General features: G+C 38.5%; 4 protein-coding genes and 1 long non-coding RNA gene across 10 annotated transcripts; 2 read left to right on the top strand and 3 right to left on the bottom strand.

The window, feature by feature from the left end:
- Positions 1-260: 260 nt before the first annotated feature.
- On the bottom strand, positions 261-18212 carry LOC117156543 (uncharacterized). Its single transcript, XM_033333654.2, has 21 exons — positions 17864-18212; positions 16943-17508; positions 14221-14331; positions 13758-13849; positions 13270-13362; positions 13076-13179; positions 5440-5504; positions 5065-5224; positions 4855-4997; positions 4410-4614; positions 4159-4320; positions 3544-4074; positions 3309-3484; positions 3089-3238; positions 2734-3016; positions 2452-2661; positions 2238-2388; positions 1938-2160; positions 1722-1851; positions 1534-1654; positions 261-1459 (listed from the first exon to the last, which is right to left on the bottom strand). Exons 2-21 carry the CDS (start codon positions 17506-17508, stop codon positions 744-746), a joined length of 4392 nt encoding a protein of 1463 aa, XP_033189545.2. The 5' UTR covers positions 17864-18212; the 3' UTR covers positions 261-743.
- Positions 6176-7201, bottom strand: LOC117156551 (uncharacterized). The gene is made up of 2 exons (XM_033333672.2): positions 6845-7201; positions 6176-6506 (listed from the first exon to the last, which is right to left on the bottom strand). Exons 1-2 carry the CDS (start codon positions 6907-6909, stop codon positions 6176-6178), a joined length of 396 nt encoding a protein of 131 aa, XP_033189563.1. The 5' UTR covers positions 6910-7201.
- Positions 8798-13079, top strand: LOC117156550 (electron transfer flavoprotein beta subunit lysine methyltransferase-like). Its single transcript, XM_033333670.2, has 3 exons — positions 8798-8930; positions 9469-9927; positions 12127-13079. The coding sequence occupies exons 1-3, from the start codon at positions 8882-8884 to the stop codon at positions 12462-12464; spliced, it is 846 nt and encodes a 281-aa protein (XP_033189561.1). The 5' UTR covers positions 8798-8881; the 3' UTR covers positions 12465-13079.
- On the top strand, positions 17393-17644 carry LOC143302612 (uncharacterized). Its single transcript, XR_013058241.1, has 2 exons — positions 17393-17519; positions 17595-17644. It is a non-coding gene; the product is annotated as an uncharacterized LOC143302612 (long non-coding RNA).
- Positions 18213-18864: 652 nt separating the features above from the next.
- Positions 18865-21999, bottom strand: LOC117156548 (uncharacterized). Of its 6 annotated transcripts, none has more exons than XM_033333663.2 (6): positions 21864-21999; positions 21464-21713; positions 20488-20817; positions 20288-20422; positions 19961-20212; positions 18865-19876 (listed from the first exon to the last, which is right to left on the bottom strand). In XM_033333663.2, exons 3-6 carry the CDS (start codon positions 20792-20794, stop codon positions 18960-18962), a joined length of 1611 nt encoding a protein of 536 aa, XP_033189554.2. In that variant the 5' UTR covers positions 20795-20817; positions 21464-21713; positions 21864-21999; the 3' UTR covers positions 18865-18959. The 6 variants fall into 6 exon arrangements, with proteins under 6 accessions (XP_033189554.2, XP_033189555.2, XP_076474200.1 ...); XM_033333664.2 differs by having other exon boundaries at positions 21787-21905; XM_076618085.1 differs by having other exon boundaries at positions 21797-21905.
- Between the last annotated feature and the right edge of the window lie 69 nt (positions 22000-22068).

Genomic DNA, 22068 nt, shown 5'->3' with positions numbered 1-22068 from the left:
GAATGTAATGAAAAGATGTCTCTACAAAATGTTTTTTTTTTATAAACGATGTTCTTTTCTAGAGACTACAGCTAACAAGATGAAACAGAGTATAAATGTTCATAAAACAGAGAGAGATAGGGGGAGGGACAGATTGTATCTTCCAATCTTGTTTAGTTTAACATACTCTAAGCGTAATGTAATACTCTGATAATGCTAGGTCTTTGTTACATGTTTAAAACATTAAGTTAAACATCATTATACATGAGGATAATAATAACTTTTTTTAAAAAGTACCGTTGTTTATTTTTATTCACTTAAATTTGCATGTTTGATAAAATTGCATGTTACAGCTCAAATTTTTCCAATTCTATACTTATGTGAATTTCGTAATCAAACAATGAATTGAAAGAAGATTAACTTTTGCATTTAGTTACAATGGTGCTGTTCAGTCATAAAATCTGTCTCTTTCTCTATGTTGTCTTAGATATCCAATAAATATTTCTCATATATAATAAATTATTATATATTCAACAATTTTATACTATAATAATAAAAATGAAATCATTACCAAATTTACTCTGAACAGTACCGAACTACAACGTGTTCTTGAGCCAATTTTCTTAAAATAATTCCTATTTACCTCATCTAAGCACATTATTAAACACCATAAATGATATAGCTATCCATTAAACATTATGGTGAGGGTATGCTTCCTAACAATCTTGAGCGGTGAACCGATTTCTTTCAAATTATAGTCAGATTTATGTTCCATCCGCGGAATGGGTACGATTCAGCAGATAGTCAAGATCATGTGCAATACGATCCAGCATACCACTCGTTGTAGCCTCGCAGTTTGTGATCACGATTTCAGGTGCCTTTTCTTCCCCATCAGGTTGTTTACGTTCCGTAGTATTAGCAATGTCAGGAATGACATTCACATGGTCTCTGCTCTTTAGTTCCGTTGCTGACAATAATTCGACGTCGTTCTTCACGGCCAAGGTTACATCTGGCATTCCGCTTAAGCGCGATTCGACGTCAGCGCTACACAGAACCTTGGCTGAGCTCTCTGGCGAGGGATTGTGTGCGATGAAGATTTGTCCTTGAGACTCCCTATATTTACCAAATTCCCGGAAACTGCAGCACTCGCTGGCGCCATATGACGCCTCGTTCATGCAGTGCAATGATCGTGGGGAAAACACGGTATCGAACACGACAGCTTCTTGATACTTTCGTGGACTAGTGCTATAATTTTCCAGGTTTATATCGTCCGAGTGATCGATGCGGATCTCTGGCAGGAATCTGCTGGTGACAGGGACGGAAGGTTTCGAATATGAAGATGAGGACTCGTTTATGAACTCGCGCATGTCTATACTACCCGCTGCAATCCCGCGAGCTTCTAAATACGGTTCACCGATACTTAAGGATGACGACGGTGGAGCAGTATCGTTCTCCACCTCGGCGCCGCTCTTTGAACACACTGATTAGAAGATAAATTCAATTGATTTATTTTTATGCTTATTATTATCCGTTGATATAATTTTCATAAATTACCTTTGATTGGCTCGGATGTTATATCCTCTTCTGCATCATGTTTCCACTTTAGTTTTCTTAAGATTACATCGACGATAGTTAATTCGCCAATCACGATGTAGATTATCATTATAACAAAGCCCTACATTTATGCGTGTCATCGTTAGATATTAAATTTTTAATTGTTTCAAATTACTAGTCAGACTTACCAAAACAGAGGAAAGAGAAGCGAATATGTAATGAAAGATGATAGAGGTAGAATTTATATAAAAGATGGAGGAGGCTTCCATTGCAATGACACCGCAAATAACTATGGCAGCTCGATGAAGCATTCGTAGTCTGAAGAAAAAAAGGTTTCAATTTTTCATCATATAATTATCTTTTAATTCGTATGATTTTTAATCGCATGATTTAACCGATTATACCTGGCCTCTATTGCTTCCTTTTTCATAACATTCTCCTCGACAAGAGCATGAGCCTTGTGCAAGATTCCCAAATACAATAGCACAAATATAAGAAACATCATCGTTGCGCAAGTAACAAAAATATTATAAACGCCGCTGCCAAAAATTAACCACCATGACTCGTGTCTCCAACCAGTGCTTTTGTGTGTAAGTTCAGTACTTAACACAGCCAAGATAGGGACACCTACATTAAACAAAAATGAAAAAAATGATAAAAATCTATATTAAATTTTAATTGATTTTTAATATAATTTTCCGAACCAGTAATCACTGCTATGACAGTAGGTTGAAAATGTTGACTGGATCGAACTTGAGTTAGACCAGCATAAATGATGAGAGCTTCCGATATAGGCGCTGACATACCAATCAAGAGGAAAGCTTCTAAAGTTATCGCTACGATCGCGTAGGAACTCTAAAATAAAATAATTATTATCACAAAAAGTTTCTGAAGTCAACGTATACATACTTGAATTACCTCTGGTAAGTGATTATACACGGCATAAATGAAAACAGCCATTGCTCCAACCAAAGCACCGCAACACTGAAGCTTTAAAAAGTTCAACCAATTACGATTTTTCCACCAAAAGGTTCCGAGGATCAAAGAAGATATAAGACACTGTGCCAAACAGCTACCACATCCAAATATCACGATAAGTGTGGTTTGTTCCTTTTTTGCAAGTACTACCTGCATTGAATTATTTTTTTTTGAGTTATTTCGCAATTCGAAATAAAATATTTATAACTTATCTGAACTTACCCTTACAGCACGTGCCGTTAAAAAAACTGCGAAAGTTCCGCTACTAGGGCAGAGACAATGCGTTGTGGCATCACCTGGTGAAATATTTGCGATACAGCTATTGAGATCCCAAGAACCTATAACATCCATAAGGCCGCAAGACACATTCCATGAACTCGACTGATTTTCTATGTGTTTTAGCTGTAGGTCTACCCAAATCTTATTATGTTTATCCAAATTGAAGGCAGGTATTGCCACTGTGACGACTCGAGAATTAATACGAAACTCCAGATCTGTGCCATCGCTGCGAATAAAAAGCATGTAAATTAAACAGTTGAAACGTTAAAACGTTAAATGTAGGATTGCTATTGCTTACTCCAGTTCCTTGACATACGTGGCTGGAAGAAAATGAGACATATTCTTATAAACAATTACTATTCCATGTAGAGTGTTATTAGACTTTACACCACGTTGTCGTTTTTTCCATAATCGTACTGTCGTTTTGTCATCGTACCAATTTGGGTACCTATTAAATGATAAGCGAAATAAGTGATATAATTACATAAAAAGAATGTTATTTAACAAATATTAATTACATGGATTCATCTATAGGGATTTGAAGAGAATGGGTAATACTATCTCCATTATGTTGTTGTAATTCTTGAATGTCTACCACTAATGAAGAAAGAGATAAGTGCTTGTAAGGATGAGTAGCCACCTTAGACCAATGCATCAGGCTTCGTTGAGTTATTTGAAGAAGCAATAGAACTTTCTGTAAATTATAAGCATTATGTATTTCTCTTATTCGTCAATTTGATTAAATTTCTATACCTGTTGGCTTAAGATTGAATTTTTGTCATCTAGTATTCGACTAATTATCTGTATCAAAGCCTCTATAGAGACATGTAAATCGTATGGATTAACAATATGCTGATAACGCTCTATTTCCGCCAAGATACTCAGGATACGATCACCTTCGCCAGGATAGAGAGGCAAGCTACGCGATTGTAGAATTTTCCAGAAGATAAAGATTGTTCCAGAACCAGACGTGTTTTGATATCCTAGTGTTAAGCTTTTAAACTTGTTATAACGTGAAACTAATGGTTCGAACAAACAAAGGGAAAAATCTGGAGTTTGCCATTCAGGAGTGGTGGCATCTTTCATCGAGCACAGTCTGGAGACTTTCTTGCCTACAAAATGTTGAGGACATTCTAACAATGCTTCAGATCCAGGAGCAGTATCTGGCCAGATTAATCCCCAGGATTTCCCCCTCAAGCAAATTGGTATTAATGTTCGATTCACAACTTCCACGCGAACGGACATGGACTTGTCTGCCACGTTACATGTATATATCGCAGATTTCTGAAAATACAACACGATAAACATGCAAGAAACTTAAAGCTTTGATAACCAATTTTAAGGATGTATTCTTTATCTAGCGAATACCTGCGCGTTTGTAATTTTTAATATACTTCCAGTAGGAAATAAATCTTCCCAGACCTCGCTACCAAGTTCTAGCTTCAACAGAGCTTTGTTTTTCGTCCAGCCAAATCCTATTCCAATATTGGGCACGTTGGGTGTCATACACGTTAATTGTATATTGGTTCCCTGCAGAAAAGACCGGTTTAGAGAAATATCAATCAATTTAATCAAACATCATTTCAATTTAAGTTCATAGGAAGTTTCAAGATTACTACCTTGTCTATAGTAGCACTCATTGGCATCACTTTTACATCTGGTTCATCTTTCACATCTACGTAAATACTCTTACATTGCTGCACGCCCCAATCGACTATTTGACAAGTGTATTGACCCGCATCGAGTAAAGTCGCTTTTTCGATGGTTAATATGGATGTGTGTAAATCAGAACCATCGTTGGGAAGATGTCTATACCAGATTTCCCTAAACATTGAAAGCTACTCTGTCTATCAGCTTGTCTAGACGCTGGCTATAGTCTGATAAAAAATTAAATGATCGTTCAAGGTCACTGTAGAGTATATTCCCATCGCTTTATCTAGTTACCTTATGATCTAGCTTCTGATTACCTATCGATTACATGCTTTTTGTTTACAGCAAGAAGTGACTTTAAAAGGTTTATGTCATGGATGATACAAACTTTGATAATAACTCTTATTTTTTCACCTGGTGGCTTTATTCATGTTCACCAGCATATTGTCCTTGTACCATGTGAAGTTTATGTTATAACTGCCTTGAGCAGCGCAAGACAGAACGAATTGATCTCCCGGGTGAATTTCGTGTTCATTTCCCTGATTCAGCCTGAGACTCTAAAAAAGACGTTGATCGAGATAATTGAAATCTATGGCGTACTCTAACAAGATCAATGATACGTACCTGCAATTTAAGCGCAGGCTTTTGTTGAAAGGTAAAGTGAGTCGATTCGAGGGATATCTCGCTGAGCCGTCGACGTTGGACCAATTTGTTCAGGGACTCTCGAATTTTATCTCCATCCTCAGAGTTTCCAAAAAAATGGAAAGTGATTTCCGATGTGGGTCTACATAATGAACGCGCAAACCATGAGAAGCTATTTTGACTGTTTTTATCTTTTTACATAATTTTTTATTACATCTAAATATTGTTGCATTACTATCTAAGAATAATTTATAGTAAAATATATCCTTCATATTTTTGTATAGTATGTCTTTCTTTTCATTTACGGTCTCGATAAAAATGTAACTGAACTTTTTATTGCTTAATGTACCTACTCACGTCACGCTCAGGATTTGTAAATCCTCCATGGACGAGATATTAGAATTCCTTAAATACTTTGCAAGCTGCGAAGAAATTGCAACGTATTAAAAAACGTCGGTCGATCATTTCGACCAAGGGGATATCGTACAAGAAATTACAGGAATAAATAAAAACAAATGCTTTTTTTCATAACATCTTTATGTATTATCGCAAAATAATCATTGAGTAAAGTAACAACATATTCTTCCAAAATCCAACGATTACAAAATAATTATATTCTTCGTCTTCTTGCTATGTTCAATAATTGTATAGCAATAAGGCTGTTCCTATATACACATGTACGAACATGTACATACATATACATATTGTATATCCGCACAATCCGCGCGATACTTAGTTTCGTATCGCTTATCTTTTCGAGCGAATATCGCGATTAGAACCGTTCATTGTGATCGAGATGTACGCAGAAATACAATAATTTCCATCTTATCTCTAGAACGCTAATCTTGTCTGCTATCAATGCCGCTCTATTCGGCTTCAAGCGTTGGTTTTTGCAAATCATGACATACGAACGCAAAAAGTTGTTTAATAAGCTCCATCTGTGTTTCAAAGTGCCAGCGCTGAAGTTGCTATCTCTGTGTGTCATCTTCCTAACATCCAACGACTCTTCTTGAAGGTTCAGAGCTTCATACGATTGTGTGACTGCATCCAGTCGAAAAAGAATTCGTTCTTGATAGATTAACATGTTTTAAATTCACTCCGGAGTATCTAAGAAATATGGATCGTCGTTGGAGATGAGAACGCAGGATAAATCGCCGCTTCCAGGGCATAGATGATCCCGTATTCTCTCTCTGGATACTCTCAACACCTTGATCCCCGTCTCGCGGCAATATGCTTCCAATAGTATTATCTGTAGATGACTGGCGGAATCCATGTTAGCGTCGAACGGCACGAGGCAGATAGTACCCTGGCTGTTCTCGCATTCCTTGGATGCCAAGGCTCTTAACGTCGGTAGCATACCGCAAGTTATTGTACTTCTAGGACATCTTGGCATTTCTTTCTGTTCGATCCATGATAAACTGCCACTGAAAATCAATTGAGGTTAGTGCACCGAGACTCATATTATTTTGTCAACTTTTTAATCAACGAAAATTCGACGATACCGAGGGAAGCTTGCAACAACAGATCAAACGTTAATTTCTGAAATACGTTACTTTAATGTCTACTTCTGAATATGACCTTTCATCATTAAGAAATGTAACAATTGGGCATAACGTGCAAGAATCGTAATCAATAGTTTCGCAAACGTTTCTCGATAAAGTTGCAACACATTCCATCGTAACGTGGTTGAATTAATCGCGAGATCGACTAACATCACGCGTCATCTAAAAACGCAACGAGTGTGAAAGATGAAAATTTATACCTGTCAGTCATCGTAGATGATGCGTAGGATTGTTTCGTACAGCGTAAGTTTTGGCAACGCGTCATATCTCTTAGTATCTGTTTCTGATTGCTTTTCGGTTTGCCGTTTCCTGGCGTGACTCGTTTGCACACTTCACTGAACGTTGGAATTTTCTCGTTTTTGATAGCCAGTTTATAAGAGGTAGCGTACACTTTCGTTGATGATCCACTGATTCACTGATCGATTCTGGGAACCTGTACGTCGGCACGCACGAGTCGTCTTCCCCATACAATCTTATGCAACAGTGAAAGACTTTCACGATCGCTTCCGTGAAAATTATATGTACCGACACTATAACTCGACCGAGGTTTCAACACGAATAACCTCGATAGCCGATACGCGCCGCTTTTATAACGATCTTACCCCCACCGCCACCTGTGCTATATATCAACGGGTATTCCAGATAAGCCGTGTCGAGTCTGTGTACACAGAACGGAGCTTTTTATCCAAGAATTGGCTGCGACAGCTTTTACCAGGAAATGAAATAACTCGAAGGGCAAAGCTAACGAAAGCTCAATGATAATTTTATTTATAAGTTAAAACCTTCTCGCTGTGAGAATACGCACGTGGAACATTCTCATATCAATTAGTATTAATTGGCAATAATTTATTTACAATTGGAAATTTAAGGAAAAATTTTCGTTGTCAATTTTTCTAAAATTGTTATATATTCCTGACAAATTTCGCAACGTACTTATAGATTTGAACTAGCAGAATGCATCGTGTTGCCATATACATAAAATTAAATCGCAAACACTGTAACGTAATAATGCTTGTAATTGGTGAAAGAGGAAATTGTGTACGATCCATACGAAAATAGCTACGAAAGTAGTTATGATAAATAATGATTTTAGTTGCAAATGCAAAGTTTAGGCGTTATATTAAAATAATGTCCGGGTCAGGGACTTCGTTTACGATCTCTGTTCACGAGAAATATCGTTTGCCTGTATCGCATACGATCGAGACAAGGATGGAACAGCAAGAAATTTTAACTCTGGAATGGAGATCTTAACTGGTGAATGAGATAGCGTTTTTTCCGTATGCATAGTGGCGTAACCTCGTCAAGTACGTATGTATTAACTTTCCAGTGACGACTCTTCATATTCGAAGCGACATAAAAGCAAACATTTTTGTTATCGTACACGGCCACTGGATATGATAGATACCATGAAAAATTTGTTTAACAAGTTTCGCATCCATTTTCCTCGACAGGACGTCTCGGGTCAATAGCACGTGCTTCTATCATCGTGCATGATGCAAACGGGTTGAATCTTGTATCTCTGGTTTCATCAGCCTTGCAATTCGACAGATTTGCTGATAATCCAGGTGGAAATCTACCTGAACATCACGGATTGCCGAGGGGAATTTCAAAAAGTCGATACCTCGCATCTGTTTTGGTCTGTCCCCTATTCTATCTGTCTCTCACTCCCGTACATTGCTCCTTTCGCTTTCTTTGTCCCATTCATATACCTATTATATCGTTCTCATTTATCTCCAATCGCTTTTCATACCGTTGTATTCCGTAAAAAAAAACACGAGCGCGCTAAAATTAGATCTAACCTACGTAACAATTCTAACTTCAACCAACTGAAAAATTGATGCGTTATGTAATCAACTGGTTATAACCGTTTCATAATGATCAGTGACAGATGAATTTGCTATTTTCGAAATTGGAAAGGTTTTACCTATCTTGAATTTGGCAAACTTTTAAACCTTTTTATTAATTGAGCGATTTCTCTTTTTTATTCTTGCAGAATATGGATTGAAGAAACGATCGGTCAGCTACCTCGGGAACGCGCATGCGCAATCGATTCGCCGGGAATTCCGAACCTCTTGGGCAAGAAATCGCAGACTGTAGCTTCGAAAAGAGGTCGATTCTTGGTATATACGCAGCTCGGATATATCTACTAAGAATTAACTGATCGCGGACTGCTCGTATAAACATTGAGAACGTTCACTGCGTGGATCATGCATAAGACCGATTAGGATTTTGTTAAAATGTCACGTGTTATGCAGGCATGGAAAAAGAGGACAAACGCTCGATTTGGTACGTTCCAAGATAGTACGTGCTTTGGTTCCGCTTACTTTTGAAATAATGAATGAAACGGTGACCTCGCGGGCTCATCAATCACCGAACTTCCCAAGCTTCCAATTTCTTCTTATTTTATATATTTCAATTCAGAGTTGAATATTAAATTCGGATCGAAGGAAGTGGAAATTGTTACGACAGAGGAATTTAGGAATTTCGCTGATCGAAGTCTTTTGTTTTCAAAATGTGGTGTAATCAACAGCACAATTTTCGCAACTAAAGTTTCAACCTGGCGTCGAGTTTTTTAATCGACGCGATCTTATCGCTTCCGAAGAAAAGAAAAAGAAAAAAAGAGAAAGAAAGAATGAGTATTTCTCGTTACGAGCGATAAGATCGTAATTTTCGTTATCGTTCTGGAAATGTAATGTTTTATCGTTTCCTAAGATTCTCTGAAGCATTTTTATATTAAGAGAGTAAACAAAAGAAGTACGAGATATTACTAAAACCTCGTCGACTAACGTTGTCCAATGAAAAAAAAAATCGTTTGTCTGTTTAGACTGCTGGACGATCGAGAAAATAGCATCTTTTTACAAATCTTTTAAAAGAACGATTTCCAACAATTCGACGGGCATCGACATCGAGAAATTCTGTGATGGAATCGTTGAATGTGATTCAGAAGTAGCGCGTGCCATTTTTGAGCATACTGAGATCGTTAGGAGCCATATGACGCCAGAGATCCAACTATTTCTTTTAACTCCCAACTGTAATTTATACCACGCGCAATACGAAAGAATTTCAGAGTCGAAAGGGATAAAGAGAAGCGTTTTCTTGGAACCTTTTTGGTCGATTTATTGGCCAGGTGGACAGGCTCTCGCTAGATTTGTACTGGACGAAGGAAGAACGCTTTTTGAATGCTCGAAGGAAATTTTGGATCTTGGAGCTGGATGTGGTGCCACCGCTATTGCTGCGAAGCTCGTTGGCGCCGACAGGGTTGTTGCCAACGATATCGATAGAGGTTCGTATAATTTCACATATGATAGTCGCGCATACGATTCAATGCGTATGAACAATGTATATCATTAATATTCTGTATTTTCCATCAAACGTCAATGAATTTGCTAGAGAGGAAGTTGCGAATTGGAAAATAACGATTAAGAAGCGATAACGTAAATTTCTTAGTCGCCTGGAAGTGCATCGTTACTTAAAATCGCGTTGTTATGTATGTCTGTATGTATGTATGTATGTTATGTATGTCTCGTGAGAAGGAATGCGCGGCTCGTTTTACGTTTCATATATTTCCTCGTTCGCGATCAGCAGCATTAAAATACAATCGTAGTTAGACGGTACTGTTCACAGACATTCCGCTTACCGGGGAATTATTATCATTATCATTGGGAAACGTTGAAGCAGTTTGAAATATTTACACGAGCAAAGGAAGTGTACTATCTACATGGGGAAGAACCGAGTGCATTGCGCTCGACAGAACGAGTCGAGCGAGTCGATGGAAATACCCTGTAGAAACAGAAAAAACGAAAAGACGCTGGTAGAATCGACGTCACTCGTGTACCTGCTCAGGTAGCCAGAAAGCAACGTAGCAACGTCTGGATTCGGATGCCAGATTTCTAAACGGTCGATGCAAAGTTGTACGCACTCGTGCTACTAATATAGCCGCTATAAATAATTTGTGCCAGGAATACAGAGTCTTTCTCACTGGGGAATAACTTGGAGAAGGAAACGGTTGAATGCTGCGGTGGATGCAAAGACGTAATAAGCAAAAGTACAAGTTGTAGAATACCGTATAAAAAATATGCAAAGTATAGATAGCAGTGGTATCAAGAGGATGTAGAACTCCCTGGATAAATGTAAATATCAAGGTCGGCCCAAGGCCACGCACATGTACAATTTTAATCTTCATATGGGAAATATTTGAGTTTAAAATAGGGTCAATGATTTTTTTATTTCCAAGAAAGAACTAGGTAACCTTAACGGTGTATCGAATAAATTAAAGAAACTTCGAAGAATCGATGTCACGATAATATTCCCACCTGTGATCACGTTTTCCCTTAATTGCATCAGCGTGTTTCTCACGTGTCGTGCTTGGAGAACACGAATCGATACTAAAGTAACTACCGGTATTTACGTTGCGTTAGGCGATACTGGGAATTCAGTTTATTTCGTATGAATGAAATTTCCATCGGTAACTTTAGTATTCGATCGTTCAAAGTATTCGAACTTGAACAAGGTTTTATTGAATATTAGATGACTATATTTCTCTTTTCGTAGCGGTATCGGAAATCGGGAACCGTGTTCTGAATGGTTACGAGGAAAATCGAACATGTGGATCACACCATACGGTATTCCCCATATCACGGAGGTACGAGCGCGAAGGGTCTGGTTCTGCTCGTACGTCAGTGAAAGGTCTTCCATTTCTGGGTTCTACGTCCGTTGCATTTTAATCGCCCCCTCGTGCGCCAATCGAATGTTGCTGACTCACCAATATCACATTGTAATATGTAGCTATTAACGCGATATTTCCATTAACATCTCATGCGCCTGGAAAATTATGCTAACAAGCTGCGTGATATCGTACTTCTACAGACGGAAGCAGAAGAATTGTGAGAATGAAGAGAATGAAGAGAATGGAATGGCCTATAGAACATTCGAAACTTTCGACGTACTTGCATCGAGTCGTGAACTTGTAATCCGATTGTTTAGGCGAATCTATAGTCGCGATATCCTCGGCTGCTCTCGACCTTAGAGGTCGCACTTGACAACGGTAGATTAATGTTACGTTAACCGATCAATCTTCTTTAACTACTCTACACACGTCTTGATATCGGCTCGCTGATTTCTTTTATCTTATCCGAGATTTGCAGACACGTAATGCTTTCGTATCTATTAGCGTACTTATAGTAATTGTTTGATCGACATGTTTCGTTCGAGCGATTTCATCGAAATGGATTATCGTTGTTAAATTGGCGACTGCTCCGTTTAGAAGCACCGATGGAACAGTCGTTGATTAAAGCGTTGCTACCTTTACGTAATATCGCTTGTTCGAAGATTAGCAAATGCCTGGAATTTTACGTAATCTCGATATGTTCTCGTTAAACGAGTATAAAAGATACTGCTCGCAAGATTCCCCATTATAAACATGTTATTATTTCCCATTTATGTAAACATTTTATCATCTCGATATTTGTTTGCGTGATTTCAGTTGCCTGCACAGCTATTTCCATGAACGCTATTCTGAACCGCGTGAATGTCAAAGTATCTCATCAAAACCTGTTATATGAATTGCCCGAAAGGACAATTGACGTTATTTTCATTGGAGATATGCTGTACGACGCAGAAATTGCTGCTGCTTTAATTCCGTGGCTCGAAAAAGCGCGCGATAATGGGACGAGGATTTATCTGGGAGATCCAGGAAGACACGGTCTGACGGAGGATTTGAAGAAACGTCTGAAAGTTCTGAGACATTACCGGTTGCCAGAGAATGTACAGAAAGAGAATTACGGTTACGACAGTTGCAACGTTTGGGAGTTCTGCGGATAACGAGTAAACGATTATATAATACGTCGAAACTCGGTGTACCTATCTTTGATTCGCTATTACTGTTGCAGTCACGTTTATATATATATAATCATGTTGTTACAGTTACACGTGAAACGTACATATATTCATTTGTCGTGCGGTGACAATAACGCCATGGGTCTGATTTATGCAAGGTGCTAAGAAGATTATGAAACGACGTGATAAACGTGATCATAGCGAGCATTGCCTGCTGCGTGACTTGCACATGTGCTTCATCTTATGTATACAGTAATATTTACGTTCGTTTTACGTACAGAGTAATGTTCAATCATCGCTATTTGTTGTACGATTATTTATCTGATACGGTATGATACAACGTTTCGTTTACTTTGCCTGCTTCTTGAAGCAGAGATAGAAGGAAAGTCGATCCTTATTTCCTGGAAAGGGAGAAGCGGAGGCGAAAGAGAAGAAACAGGGTTACGGCGTTGATTATTGAGAAAGCCGATCGGACGAAACTTACGAAGAAGAGAAAGATTTTTTCTGACGCACGAATGGATATCTCTGATTCGAGTAAACTCGATAAATTCCATAGTAACTCTATACTACTTTCCCAGACTCTATTCTTCACTCACCTGTTTGCCGACGTAGGACTCCACACTGCCGTGTTGCGTAATCAGCCCAGACCTCAGGGATGTCACGTTCGACAATTTGATTCTGCACTCGTATCTCGATCGATCTGCAAGCGTTTCCACGGATTATTTCATTTCCCAAGAGCGATCAGTCTCAGGAGAATGCGCGCAGGTGGCGAAGAATGAAACGAACTTACTGTTGTAGATTTTCGTGCCATTTCTACAAACGCACGGTTGCTGCTCCTCTTTGTCGTAAGGGCATTGTATTATGCAATTCTCGAGCCCGCATTCTGCGAACAAGCATTGGCCTCGTGTGTACTTGTGCTCACATATGACTCACGCGGCGCGGTCTCTGCGCGAAACATGAGTCATGGGAATGTTATCCGCGGGTGTGTACAGCGAATACGGTAGACCTCTTAAGCTTTATATCAATTAATTAACTGGTAGACTCATCGACCTACATCATGCATATATCAAATGCGTATTAAATGCAAATGAAGCTTTTTTTTTTATCAAATTCTAAGCATTTCATTTCCATAGCGACAAATTTTTGTAATCGTACGAAGGTATCGTTACTACTTGAATTTAATTAATTAGTATGTGAACGATATAATAAATACAATGGTTCGCAAACAATTTTCGTAGTCATTGTACACGATACAGCTAATATCAGGGCAAACCCTACCACCATCCACGGTATCCAAAAGGTGAATCTCACAGTTACGGCCGACGTAGCCATTGGCGCATTCGCAGGTCATTGCTTCTGCTCCAATTTGCCTGGAACAGTTCGTAACGACTTCGTCATTTGTCCCTTGACACTTATTCACAGAAGAGGAAGAAGTTTCCTTTATAACAAATCGGGAGAGTTCGCTTTTCCAATTTAGAAGGGTCAACGACGCCGGGTAGCTTATTGATTTATCTACGCGATTGATCTTCTTCTACTTGGTTTGATACTTCAAGAGAAAAGCGCAATTTCACGTCACCAGTGAAATGGCTATGCCTCGTTAACATTGCTTTGATCAATGTCGCGTAAACATTTTCGCTATTAGCTAAAATTTCTTTAATCCACGCTTCCTTTAAGTTTCGTATTTTAGATTGTACTATCCGATTTCTTTGCAGAGATAAATTTGCATAAATAATCTTCGTACTTGCAAGTGCCTTCGTTTTGGCAAGTAGGATTCTTCCTGTCGTCGAAGCAGAGGGGTCCTTGGTTACAATTCTTCCCGCTGAAACCCTCGAAACAATCGCACCAGAAGCTCCTGCGAGCAAACAACGGCGGACCGTGTTATTTGTGCACACGTAACAGATCGAGGACACAGGCATCCAGGAATAGAGGGTAAATTAATGGGGACACGAGTTTCATTAATGATTCATGAGCTGATATGATATCGTCCGGAATCACCTTACTGCTCTGTTTGTCTTTCGCGTTGGAACTTTCCGAAATTATTTCGTCCGATAAACGAAAATCCAGGTCCTCTTCCATTATTTGATATGCTTGTTTCTATTTTTAAATTTACTAAAAAAAGAAATCTGTTCCAAAATATGGAAACGGAAAGATAAGATATTCGTGATCATTTGTTTACTTTTCTTTTCTAACACGAGAAGTTCTACGAAATGAACTTTTCAAAAATTGTCCATAGACTGATCGCTTGCGAAGCTCTAAACACGTGTTTCACGAAGAGATAATTCGCCCAGTACAAAAGCATTCGTTCGAACTTATATGTCGGGTTTACGTTAGAATTAGGGTTAGGGGCGTGAAACGAATCTTCGTTTGGGTTACACGTTGTCGTTATGCAATAGAGAAGACATTGACTAGTGCAAATACGATTATTATAGAACCGGACAAGTAATCGTGGTAGTTAGGTACTCGAGAAACTAATGACAATGATCCTAGGTTCAATGACGAATCCGCGGTCGACGGGATGATAGATGAACGTACTCACAAAATCTAAGTCGGATGCGTAATATTCACTGGTCGTAAGGGGTTACTCTTTTTCATCGATGAGATCGCGAGCGGGAATGATTTTCCCGTCCCGATGATGCCACAGAGGAAAACTATATTGGGGTGTGTCTAAGGACACGAGATCATCGGATTCATCGAGAAAAGCCTTCGTTCAGAAAGTAAGGGAAATTGGCGTTGCTGCTAATTGGTTAATCTCCATACCGGTGGTTAGAAAGAGATGCTAGCCGCCCTCGAGGGAAAGTTGCTAGTGGGAGACGCCGCTCGTTGAAAAATAGGTCTCCCCTATTTTCCCGTAGTTGGGACAAAGACTGTTCGACATCTGGCAATCATCTTACTCGAAGAATAGGGTCTGCGTGTGGCGAGCTACGGGACAGAGACCGTTGGAATGTTTACTGTCGAGTGTTACAACTATTTCCTTTTCAAGGAGAGCTATAGAATTATTTCATGTCTTTGTTAGACAAGGCGTTCATCCCGTGACCGCGGCTACGTTCGGCGACTGGCTGTCGCCTCGAGCCCAAGCTCATTATCACAACTCTCGAACAATTACAATCGGATTGAATAACTACAATTGTTTAATTACAGCTATAGTAGACTCTAGGTTACAATGTTGCGGGATTAACCAAAATTCCAAAGACTCCGGTGTTCATTCATCTCCGACATATATGAGAACAAACAGGACGATTCTAGTAGATGATAAAACAACTCAATTGGGTTCCAGAGGGGGGCCTGTTTGCGGCGAGATAATACGCGTTTTAATAGCTGTCGAGAAGGCCATTGGGATAGATACAATGGATCTACTCGCTCTTCCAAAGTAAACTGCCCAGTGTTTGTATCTGAAGATGTTCATAAGTTGTCATAAGTATACTATTTGCTCTTATATAATATCTTATAGGAGACATAAATAGCAAATACCGAGGAATTAAAAATACATTGTGTATTTTCGACCAATCGCGGGGAGACGCAATCGCGAGGAGAGACGTCAACAGGAGTCGTAAATTCCCGTTACGATTATAACAATCGACACCACGAGTTGATCGATCCCCTGATTTCCGTTGAGATAATAGGGGTGATTGAGTTTGTATAAGACTGTGATTCACAGAATTATAAGGTTTTATCTCCAACACTTAAGTTGCACTGTTGAGTAGATATAATTCCTAGATGACAACTTGTCGCCCGAAGGTAAGATAGATATGCACGTTAGAGCAAGGCTCTTTTAATCGAACTTCGTATGTTAGTGGACGTAGCACTAGAGGATACTTAATAGAGGAAGTGATTGTTCGTACTTAGACTTAGACGTTAGAAGTGTACTTAGTTGATTGATTTATTTCTTTAGTGTGCTGAGTGTATGGTCAGGAAGTATGCGTATGCAGTATGCATTGCTTCTGATCGGATAAACGGAGGTTGGTGGATTAGGAAGGATCTTACCTGCCCGCGATAGAAAGGTTTTGTCTGAAACTTTCCTTTGTCAAGCCGTGGTAGACAATAGTCCTTAGAAAGTGATTAAGAAAAAGATATTTGTTCGGTCTGAAGGACCTTAGCGAGCAAATTACTGGCATTTATGACGGGTATTTAAGGCTATTAAAGGTACGTCGTAAGGATGAGCGGACATCCGGTGTTCGGCTGACCCGCGGTATATGGCCTGGTCTAGGTAGACGGTCGCCCGACGTAACACATTGTATAAGGATTAGTGGACAGTTTTACCGTAAAAATTCATAAAGAATATTAAGAAATTTATCATAATAAAATATCATTTAAAAAAAGTACTACAATACTACACATTATTTACAGATTATATAGTGAAACGAATTATGCGTCATGCGATATATAATAAAGTAGTAATTTTTAGATCTTCCCAATACATCAAGGAGATAAGACCAAAAAGAGAAAAGAGAAGTTGAAAAACTCACGTATAGTCTCCAGACACGAGGCAATTCCCGGAGTAGGAGCAATGCTGGACGGAGCAGCAATCCGAATTTGGCACGTCTTCGGTCATCTGATACGTGACATTGAACCCGTACACGTCCAGCAAATTGTTTAAAACTCGTACGTGATTGCCCTCGAGTCGATCGAGCTCGAACTCGATGACGAGAAACGGCCTGAACGTTCTAAACAATTTGTATTCGAACACGTTGCCCTCGGTGATCTCTTTTATCAGACTGGCGCCAAAATTCATACTCTCCGATTCGTAGTACGCGTACTCGGTGAAACTGAGTCCCTTATACACGTACACTTGCGTCAAATAGACGACGATGGAGCTGTTAGTCGCTGGAATATCGGAAACATCGATCACCCAGCGACACTTAATGGGCACCGGAAAAGACCGGGGAAAATTTGGGGTCTGGATCACTCCTCTCGGTGCCGTCAACCGGTTACCGCACGACACCTCGGTCGTCGTCGAACCTCCGTCGATTAAGGTCAAGTGAAATAGAAAGGAGAAGCTGATCACCATGGACTTCATCTTCGAGGAATACATCTAAGGAGAAAGTATTTTGAATTTAATCAATGAATTTCTGTTTATAACGAATCTGACAAAATTTCGACAGCGTTCTTTCATTGAAGGTTTATTGTATTTTTGACACTGGCATTAAAACGAATAACTTTCATCTCCATTCCATATCCTGTCTATAAAGAAGCATTCAAGAAAACAATAAAGCTTCGTATGTTTGAGAGGTTCCAAAACTGAGAAAAATTGACGTTCATGGAGCTGTGAAGCTTGTTGTTAAATTGCTCGTTGAATGCATATAACAGAAGCAATAGGTATCTTTGATGTATGGAAACAATGGAAACAAGAGAGCCGTTTATCAAATGAACAACATCCCTCTACTTACATCGAGGATACAAAGAAACCAGTTCTCCTCACCAATATTCAAAATGCACTCGTTCCTTATTCGACCGTACCATTACACAATCACATTTCGTTTTCGTACAACACTCAAAAATTGTCCTCACTCTCGGCTCGTATCGTTCGCTGCTAGTATCCATAAATTTAAAGGGACACACAGACATGATATCATACGTATCAATAATTCACCGCACAAAACGATCTACAAAGACAAAAAAAATTTGTACGAATTGAAATTATCCTAGTTGAACGATACGAAGAGTAATATAGGAGGGGTAAGTGGTCGAAGAACGCCGAAACATTCTGATCGATCTTATCTGTTTCCTCCAGGGCGATTACCAATAGGATCAGGAGTCTGCTGACGGTCGAGAATGTTATCACGAACGTACGAACCCGCGATCTGCCGGGCAGCTGGGCGTTAGCCCCTTCCGCACAAGTGATCTCTCCACGCGCACCCTCAGTGCATCCCTCGTTCAACGGACGTAGGAAAGTTTGTATTCGTATTTGTTGTTGGATTGCATGACTGTAGATTGTAGAAAGAACAACAGGAACATAGGCAAAGGGACTGTTCATGTTCGGGAATCGGATTGTTCTTTCAGAAGGTTCAAGAATTCTGTGCATGTATGTGTGTGCATTAAGATTTCTGGGGAAAAAGAAGCAGTAGGATTATATTTATGTAAATATCGATGGATATGTGCATGTGAAATATTTTTAAAAATATTGGTGATTACTTACGATGTTATTCATTTTTATTTTGTTGCGTGATTATTTGTATAATGAGATAACTACTGACTCACAATGAGGTAAATAAGAGATAAGATAAGAATAGATAATTGTAATGCTGATTTAAATAAAAGAGAGTATGGATTTCTGTATCATGCACTCTTTGGTTCAAGGACTTGTTAAGTCTCGGTTTGAGAGAAAGAGACAAAGAAAGATGTAGAAAGTAACATCAGTGATTATTCCATGTAAACTATTGGCGTGAAATTAAGTCATCTGTATGTGTATATATATATATATATATACATATATTTATTTATTTAAATTAGATTAATATGATTCGTGTATGTAATGTGCTTATATTACAGATTACGATTATAATTTAGGTACAACTTTGATGAGAAAGGTAATGGTAACTCATGTATTTTCTCTTTCATATACGTAGAAAAGGCATTACTGTTCACGTAACGGGCTTCTACTGTTTCTTGGTCATGGGGGCTATTGGAAGGTTCGATGTCCATCGGTTCCGCCATGTCCGGAGGATCGACAGGTTCTGAGTCTGACTGACCGGTATTCGATCTAGGGCTATTATCTTCGTTGCTCAAGTTTACGTCTTCTACGATACTGCTGTCCGTTTTCTCCCGTTTAGCCATTTTTTTACGCTGAACAAAAGTCTCGTCCTGTTCTGTTTCGCTATCACTGTCACTTATATTCAACAACGTTTCAGTATGTTTCAGTAAATTCAAATAGGTTTCGCTGACATTGGTGAAATTCTGTACCTCTGCTTTATTCTCAGGTTTTGCATCTGTCGAATTGGAAGTAGTCTGTACATTGCTTGATTCTTCTGTCCGCGAAACGGACTTATTACTATCCGAAGAATTTTCAGGATTCTGATTGTTCCAGTCAACGTTATCATTACTGTTTACTACTTGCCTATTCTGTCTTTCGTTCATGTTACACAGTAAGATAGCTCGTACTTGAGCAGTTGCGTACAGATCTCTAGGATCAGTGTTTACACTGAGCAACATGCATACCCTTCTCGTAAGTGCATCACCTTCATCTGACGCTGATTCATCCAACACCGATTCATCAGATTCTCTCATCACAGGAACTAGAAATCTTGTTAAGGGGGTTTGCTGTGGAGGACCAAATCTTCGCCGTTCTAATAGAATTACTTTTTTCGTTTCCAGATCTTTGTGTTCCTTCCATACATTTCTCCGCAAACAGTACCTGATCTTACCTCTGCATAGTTCTTGTAAAGATAATGGAGCACATTCAGCTGCAATACACACAAATAATAATGTAAAATGATTTACAAATACTACTCTTTTTATCTTGTTTTAAAATAAATAAATATACATACGTAAGTGGAATAACGGTTGCTCTGAAGTAGTAGGCACGACTAACTTTGCGAACGATACGGGAAGCATTTTAAACTGTATCCAAGTATTTTCATCTATTCTGAGTACACGTAGCAAATGATTTTTAAACGGCATTACGAGGATACCTCCGACACATACAAATTGTTTAATAAATCCTTCGTAATTTTCGGGACATGCTGCACCACAATATACTCTGTCATACTGCCTACCAGGTGCAACATTCAGACAATTCCCTGTTAAATGTATAGTTACATGACTCTTTTCTGTTCTCACAGGAGTCATATATAAGTAAATTCTTTATGCATCACCTTGTATAAAAACTGGTTCACAAAAATCAAATTCATCCAGTGCTAATGACTTCTGCTTAAATTCTTCTAGTCGCTCGTACGCATAATTTAAACAATCTTCGTGCAACTCAATACCATGATTTGTTCCATGTTGGTCTAAGAAAGGTACAAAGATATCATGAATATTCTATATTGATCTAGTAAAGGAGCAGTGTTCTTACCCAATATGAGTCCTGCCATTGTACTGAGATAACCAGTTCCTGATCCAAGATTTAAAAAGCTCAATCCTGGTTCCAATGAAAGGCTTTCCATCACCTCGCTATATACACATGGTGCAGATAAATGAATGTTACCATGTTTCCAGGCAAGATCATTGTAAGCTCTTTCTCTGTGAGATGGTAAAACATAGTCTGCTCTATCAATAGCTCTAAATACTTTTTCCACTTTTCTTGTTCTTATATATCCAGATTTCATTAAGTTATCAACTAATTCATCGTTATTTTGTCCACTGCTTACAGCTGCCCCCATTGTTACAAGTTTACAAAAGATCTCTGCAACAAACATTCAATATGTTAATTAAATATTTATTGTATTTTTAAATATTTTTGCACTTATATCAACATATTAAAGTAACATACTTTAAATATAATTATATTTTTGTTGCCACTTATATAATAGTTATTATTTTGTTACTATATTGACAACTTTTATTGGAGAACTTTTAAAGGCAAAGTGGATTTATATCGATATAGCAATCGCAACACTGTATTGTTGTTTGACTTTAAAAATAACTTACCAGGTCAAAGTATAGTATATTATTTACAATTATTAAAGTTCATATAAATATGGATAATGTGATAAATAATAATCTACCAAAATATATATTCATCTGATAAGAATGAAATTCCAATACCAAATATATTATTTTATTATGAATACGATAGCGAATGTGTGTGTCTACTTTTACGTGTCAAAATATAACATGATAGGATTACGTCAAAGTGCGTTGCATATATATACATACACAACCGAATAAAGTATATATTTAAGTCTTACAAAGCGGAAAGTCGTATTCAATAATAATAACATAAATTAAATAATAAATTACGTATTCGTATAAAATAAATATCGATACTACAAATTTGAGAGAAATGCACATAAAATTTTCGCAGTGTTCTCGTCAAAACGTTCCCTTACCAGATGAAAACACTATGCTCAATGACAGTGAATAATGGAGTCGATGCTAAGTCGGAAAAAATATCTTTCGGTGCCTCGAGTTAGCTTATTATAATGCACACAGTATCACGCATCGTAACATATTTTGCGACAAAAGACTGGATTTACTGCTTATGTCTTCTGTTTTGGTAAGTACAACAATCCATCAAGTCCATCAGCTGATAGAACAAAACACGAACTGTCTCTACGCCATTGTACGTTTCCAACTATTCTATAACATAATATAATATATATAAGTTACATGTCCACGGACAAGTTTCACGGAATAAAATTCGATCAATTACGAGCATCAACCTGCCCCTTATTATCTTTCCGAATTTTTTCTCGATCGCACAAAATACTTTTTCGATCCGTTTTTTACCTTTTCCTTCAAAATGCGTATGCGTGTTAATCGGCCTTTTCGAAGCGTATGACAGTGCCGTCGCCACGGGTGGAGCCCCTTACCACGGGCGAGGGTAAGGTTCGTAATGTCATAAGGTGTAGTTTACAAATCAGTCGCTAGCCATGGAGCGCTACGATCTAGAGGTTAATGAAAGCAATACACTGGGTGTCTCGCAGTTTACTAT

Source organism: Bombus vancouverensis, chromosome 4, assembly GCF_051014615.1.
Source record: "Bombus vancouverensis nearcticus chromosome 4, iyBomVanc1_principal, whole genome shotgun sequence".
Taxonomy (NCBI): domain Eukaryota; kingdom Metazoa; phylum Arthropoda; class Insecta; order Hymenoptera; family Apidae; genus Bombus; species Bombus vancouverensis.
This window is presented reverse-complemented; position numbering and strand designations above follow the sequence as displayed.

Excerpts from the sequence above, each read along its gene's own strand:
- LOC117156550 (XM_033333670.2), top strand. The coding sequence starts at position 8,882 with ATGTCACGTGTTATGCAGGCATGGAAAAAGAGGACAAACGCTCGATTT. Across the intron at positions 8,931-9,468 it reads GAGGACAAACGCTCGATTTG|ACTGCTGGACGATCGAGAAA; the intron begins GTACGTTCCAAG and ends TTGTCTGTTTAG. Across the intron at positions 9,928-12,126 it reads TGCCAACGATATCGATAGAG|TTGCCTGCACAGCTATTTCC; the intron begins GTTCGTATAATT and ends GCGTGATTTCAG.
- LOC117156551 (XM_033333672.2), bottom strand. The coding sequence starts at position 6,909 with ATGACGCGTTGCCAAAACTTACGCTGTACGAAACAATCCTACGCATCA. Across the intron at positions 6,507-6,844 it reads TCATCTACGATGACTGACAG|TGGCAGTTTATCATGGATCG; the intron begins GTATAAATTTTC and ends ATTGATTTTCAG.
- LOC117156543 (XM_033333654.2), bottom strand. The coding sequence starts at position 17,508 with ATGTATTCCTCGAAGATGAAGTCCATGGTGATCAGCTTCTCCTTTCTA. Across the intron at positions 5,225-5,439 it reads TTACAAATCCTGAGCGTGAC|ACCCACATCGGAAATCACTT; the intron begins GTGAGTAGGTAC and ends TTCATTATGTAG. Across the intron at positions 3,485-3,543 it reads ATTCAATCTTAAGCCAACAG|AAAGTTCTATTGCTTCTTCA; the intron begins GTATAGAAATTT and ends TATAATTTACAG.
- LOC117156548 (XM_033333663.2), bottom strand. The coding sequence starts at position 20,794 with ATGGGGGCAGCTGTAAGCAGTGGACAAAATAACGATGAATTAGTTGAT. Across the intron at positions 20,423-20,487 it reads AATGGCAGGACTCATATTGG|ACCAACATGGAACAAATCAT; the intron begins GTAAGAACACTG and ends TACCTTTCTTAG. Across the intron at positions 19,877-19,960 it reads GCAACCGTTATTCCACTTAC|CTGAATGTGCTCCATTATCT; the intron begins GTATGTATATTT and ends TGTGTATTGCAG.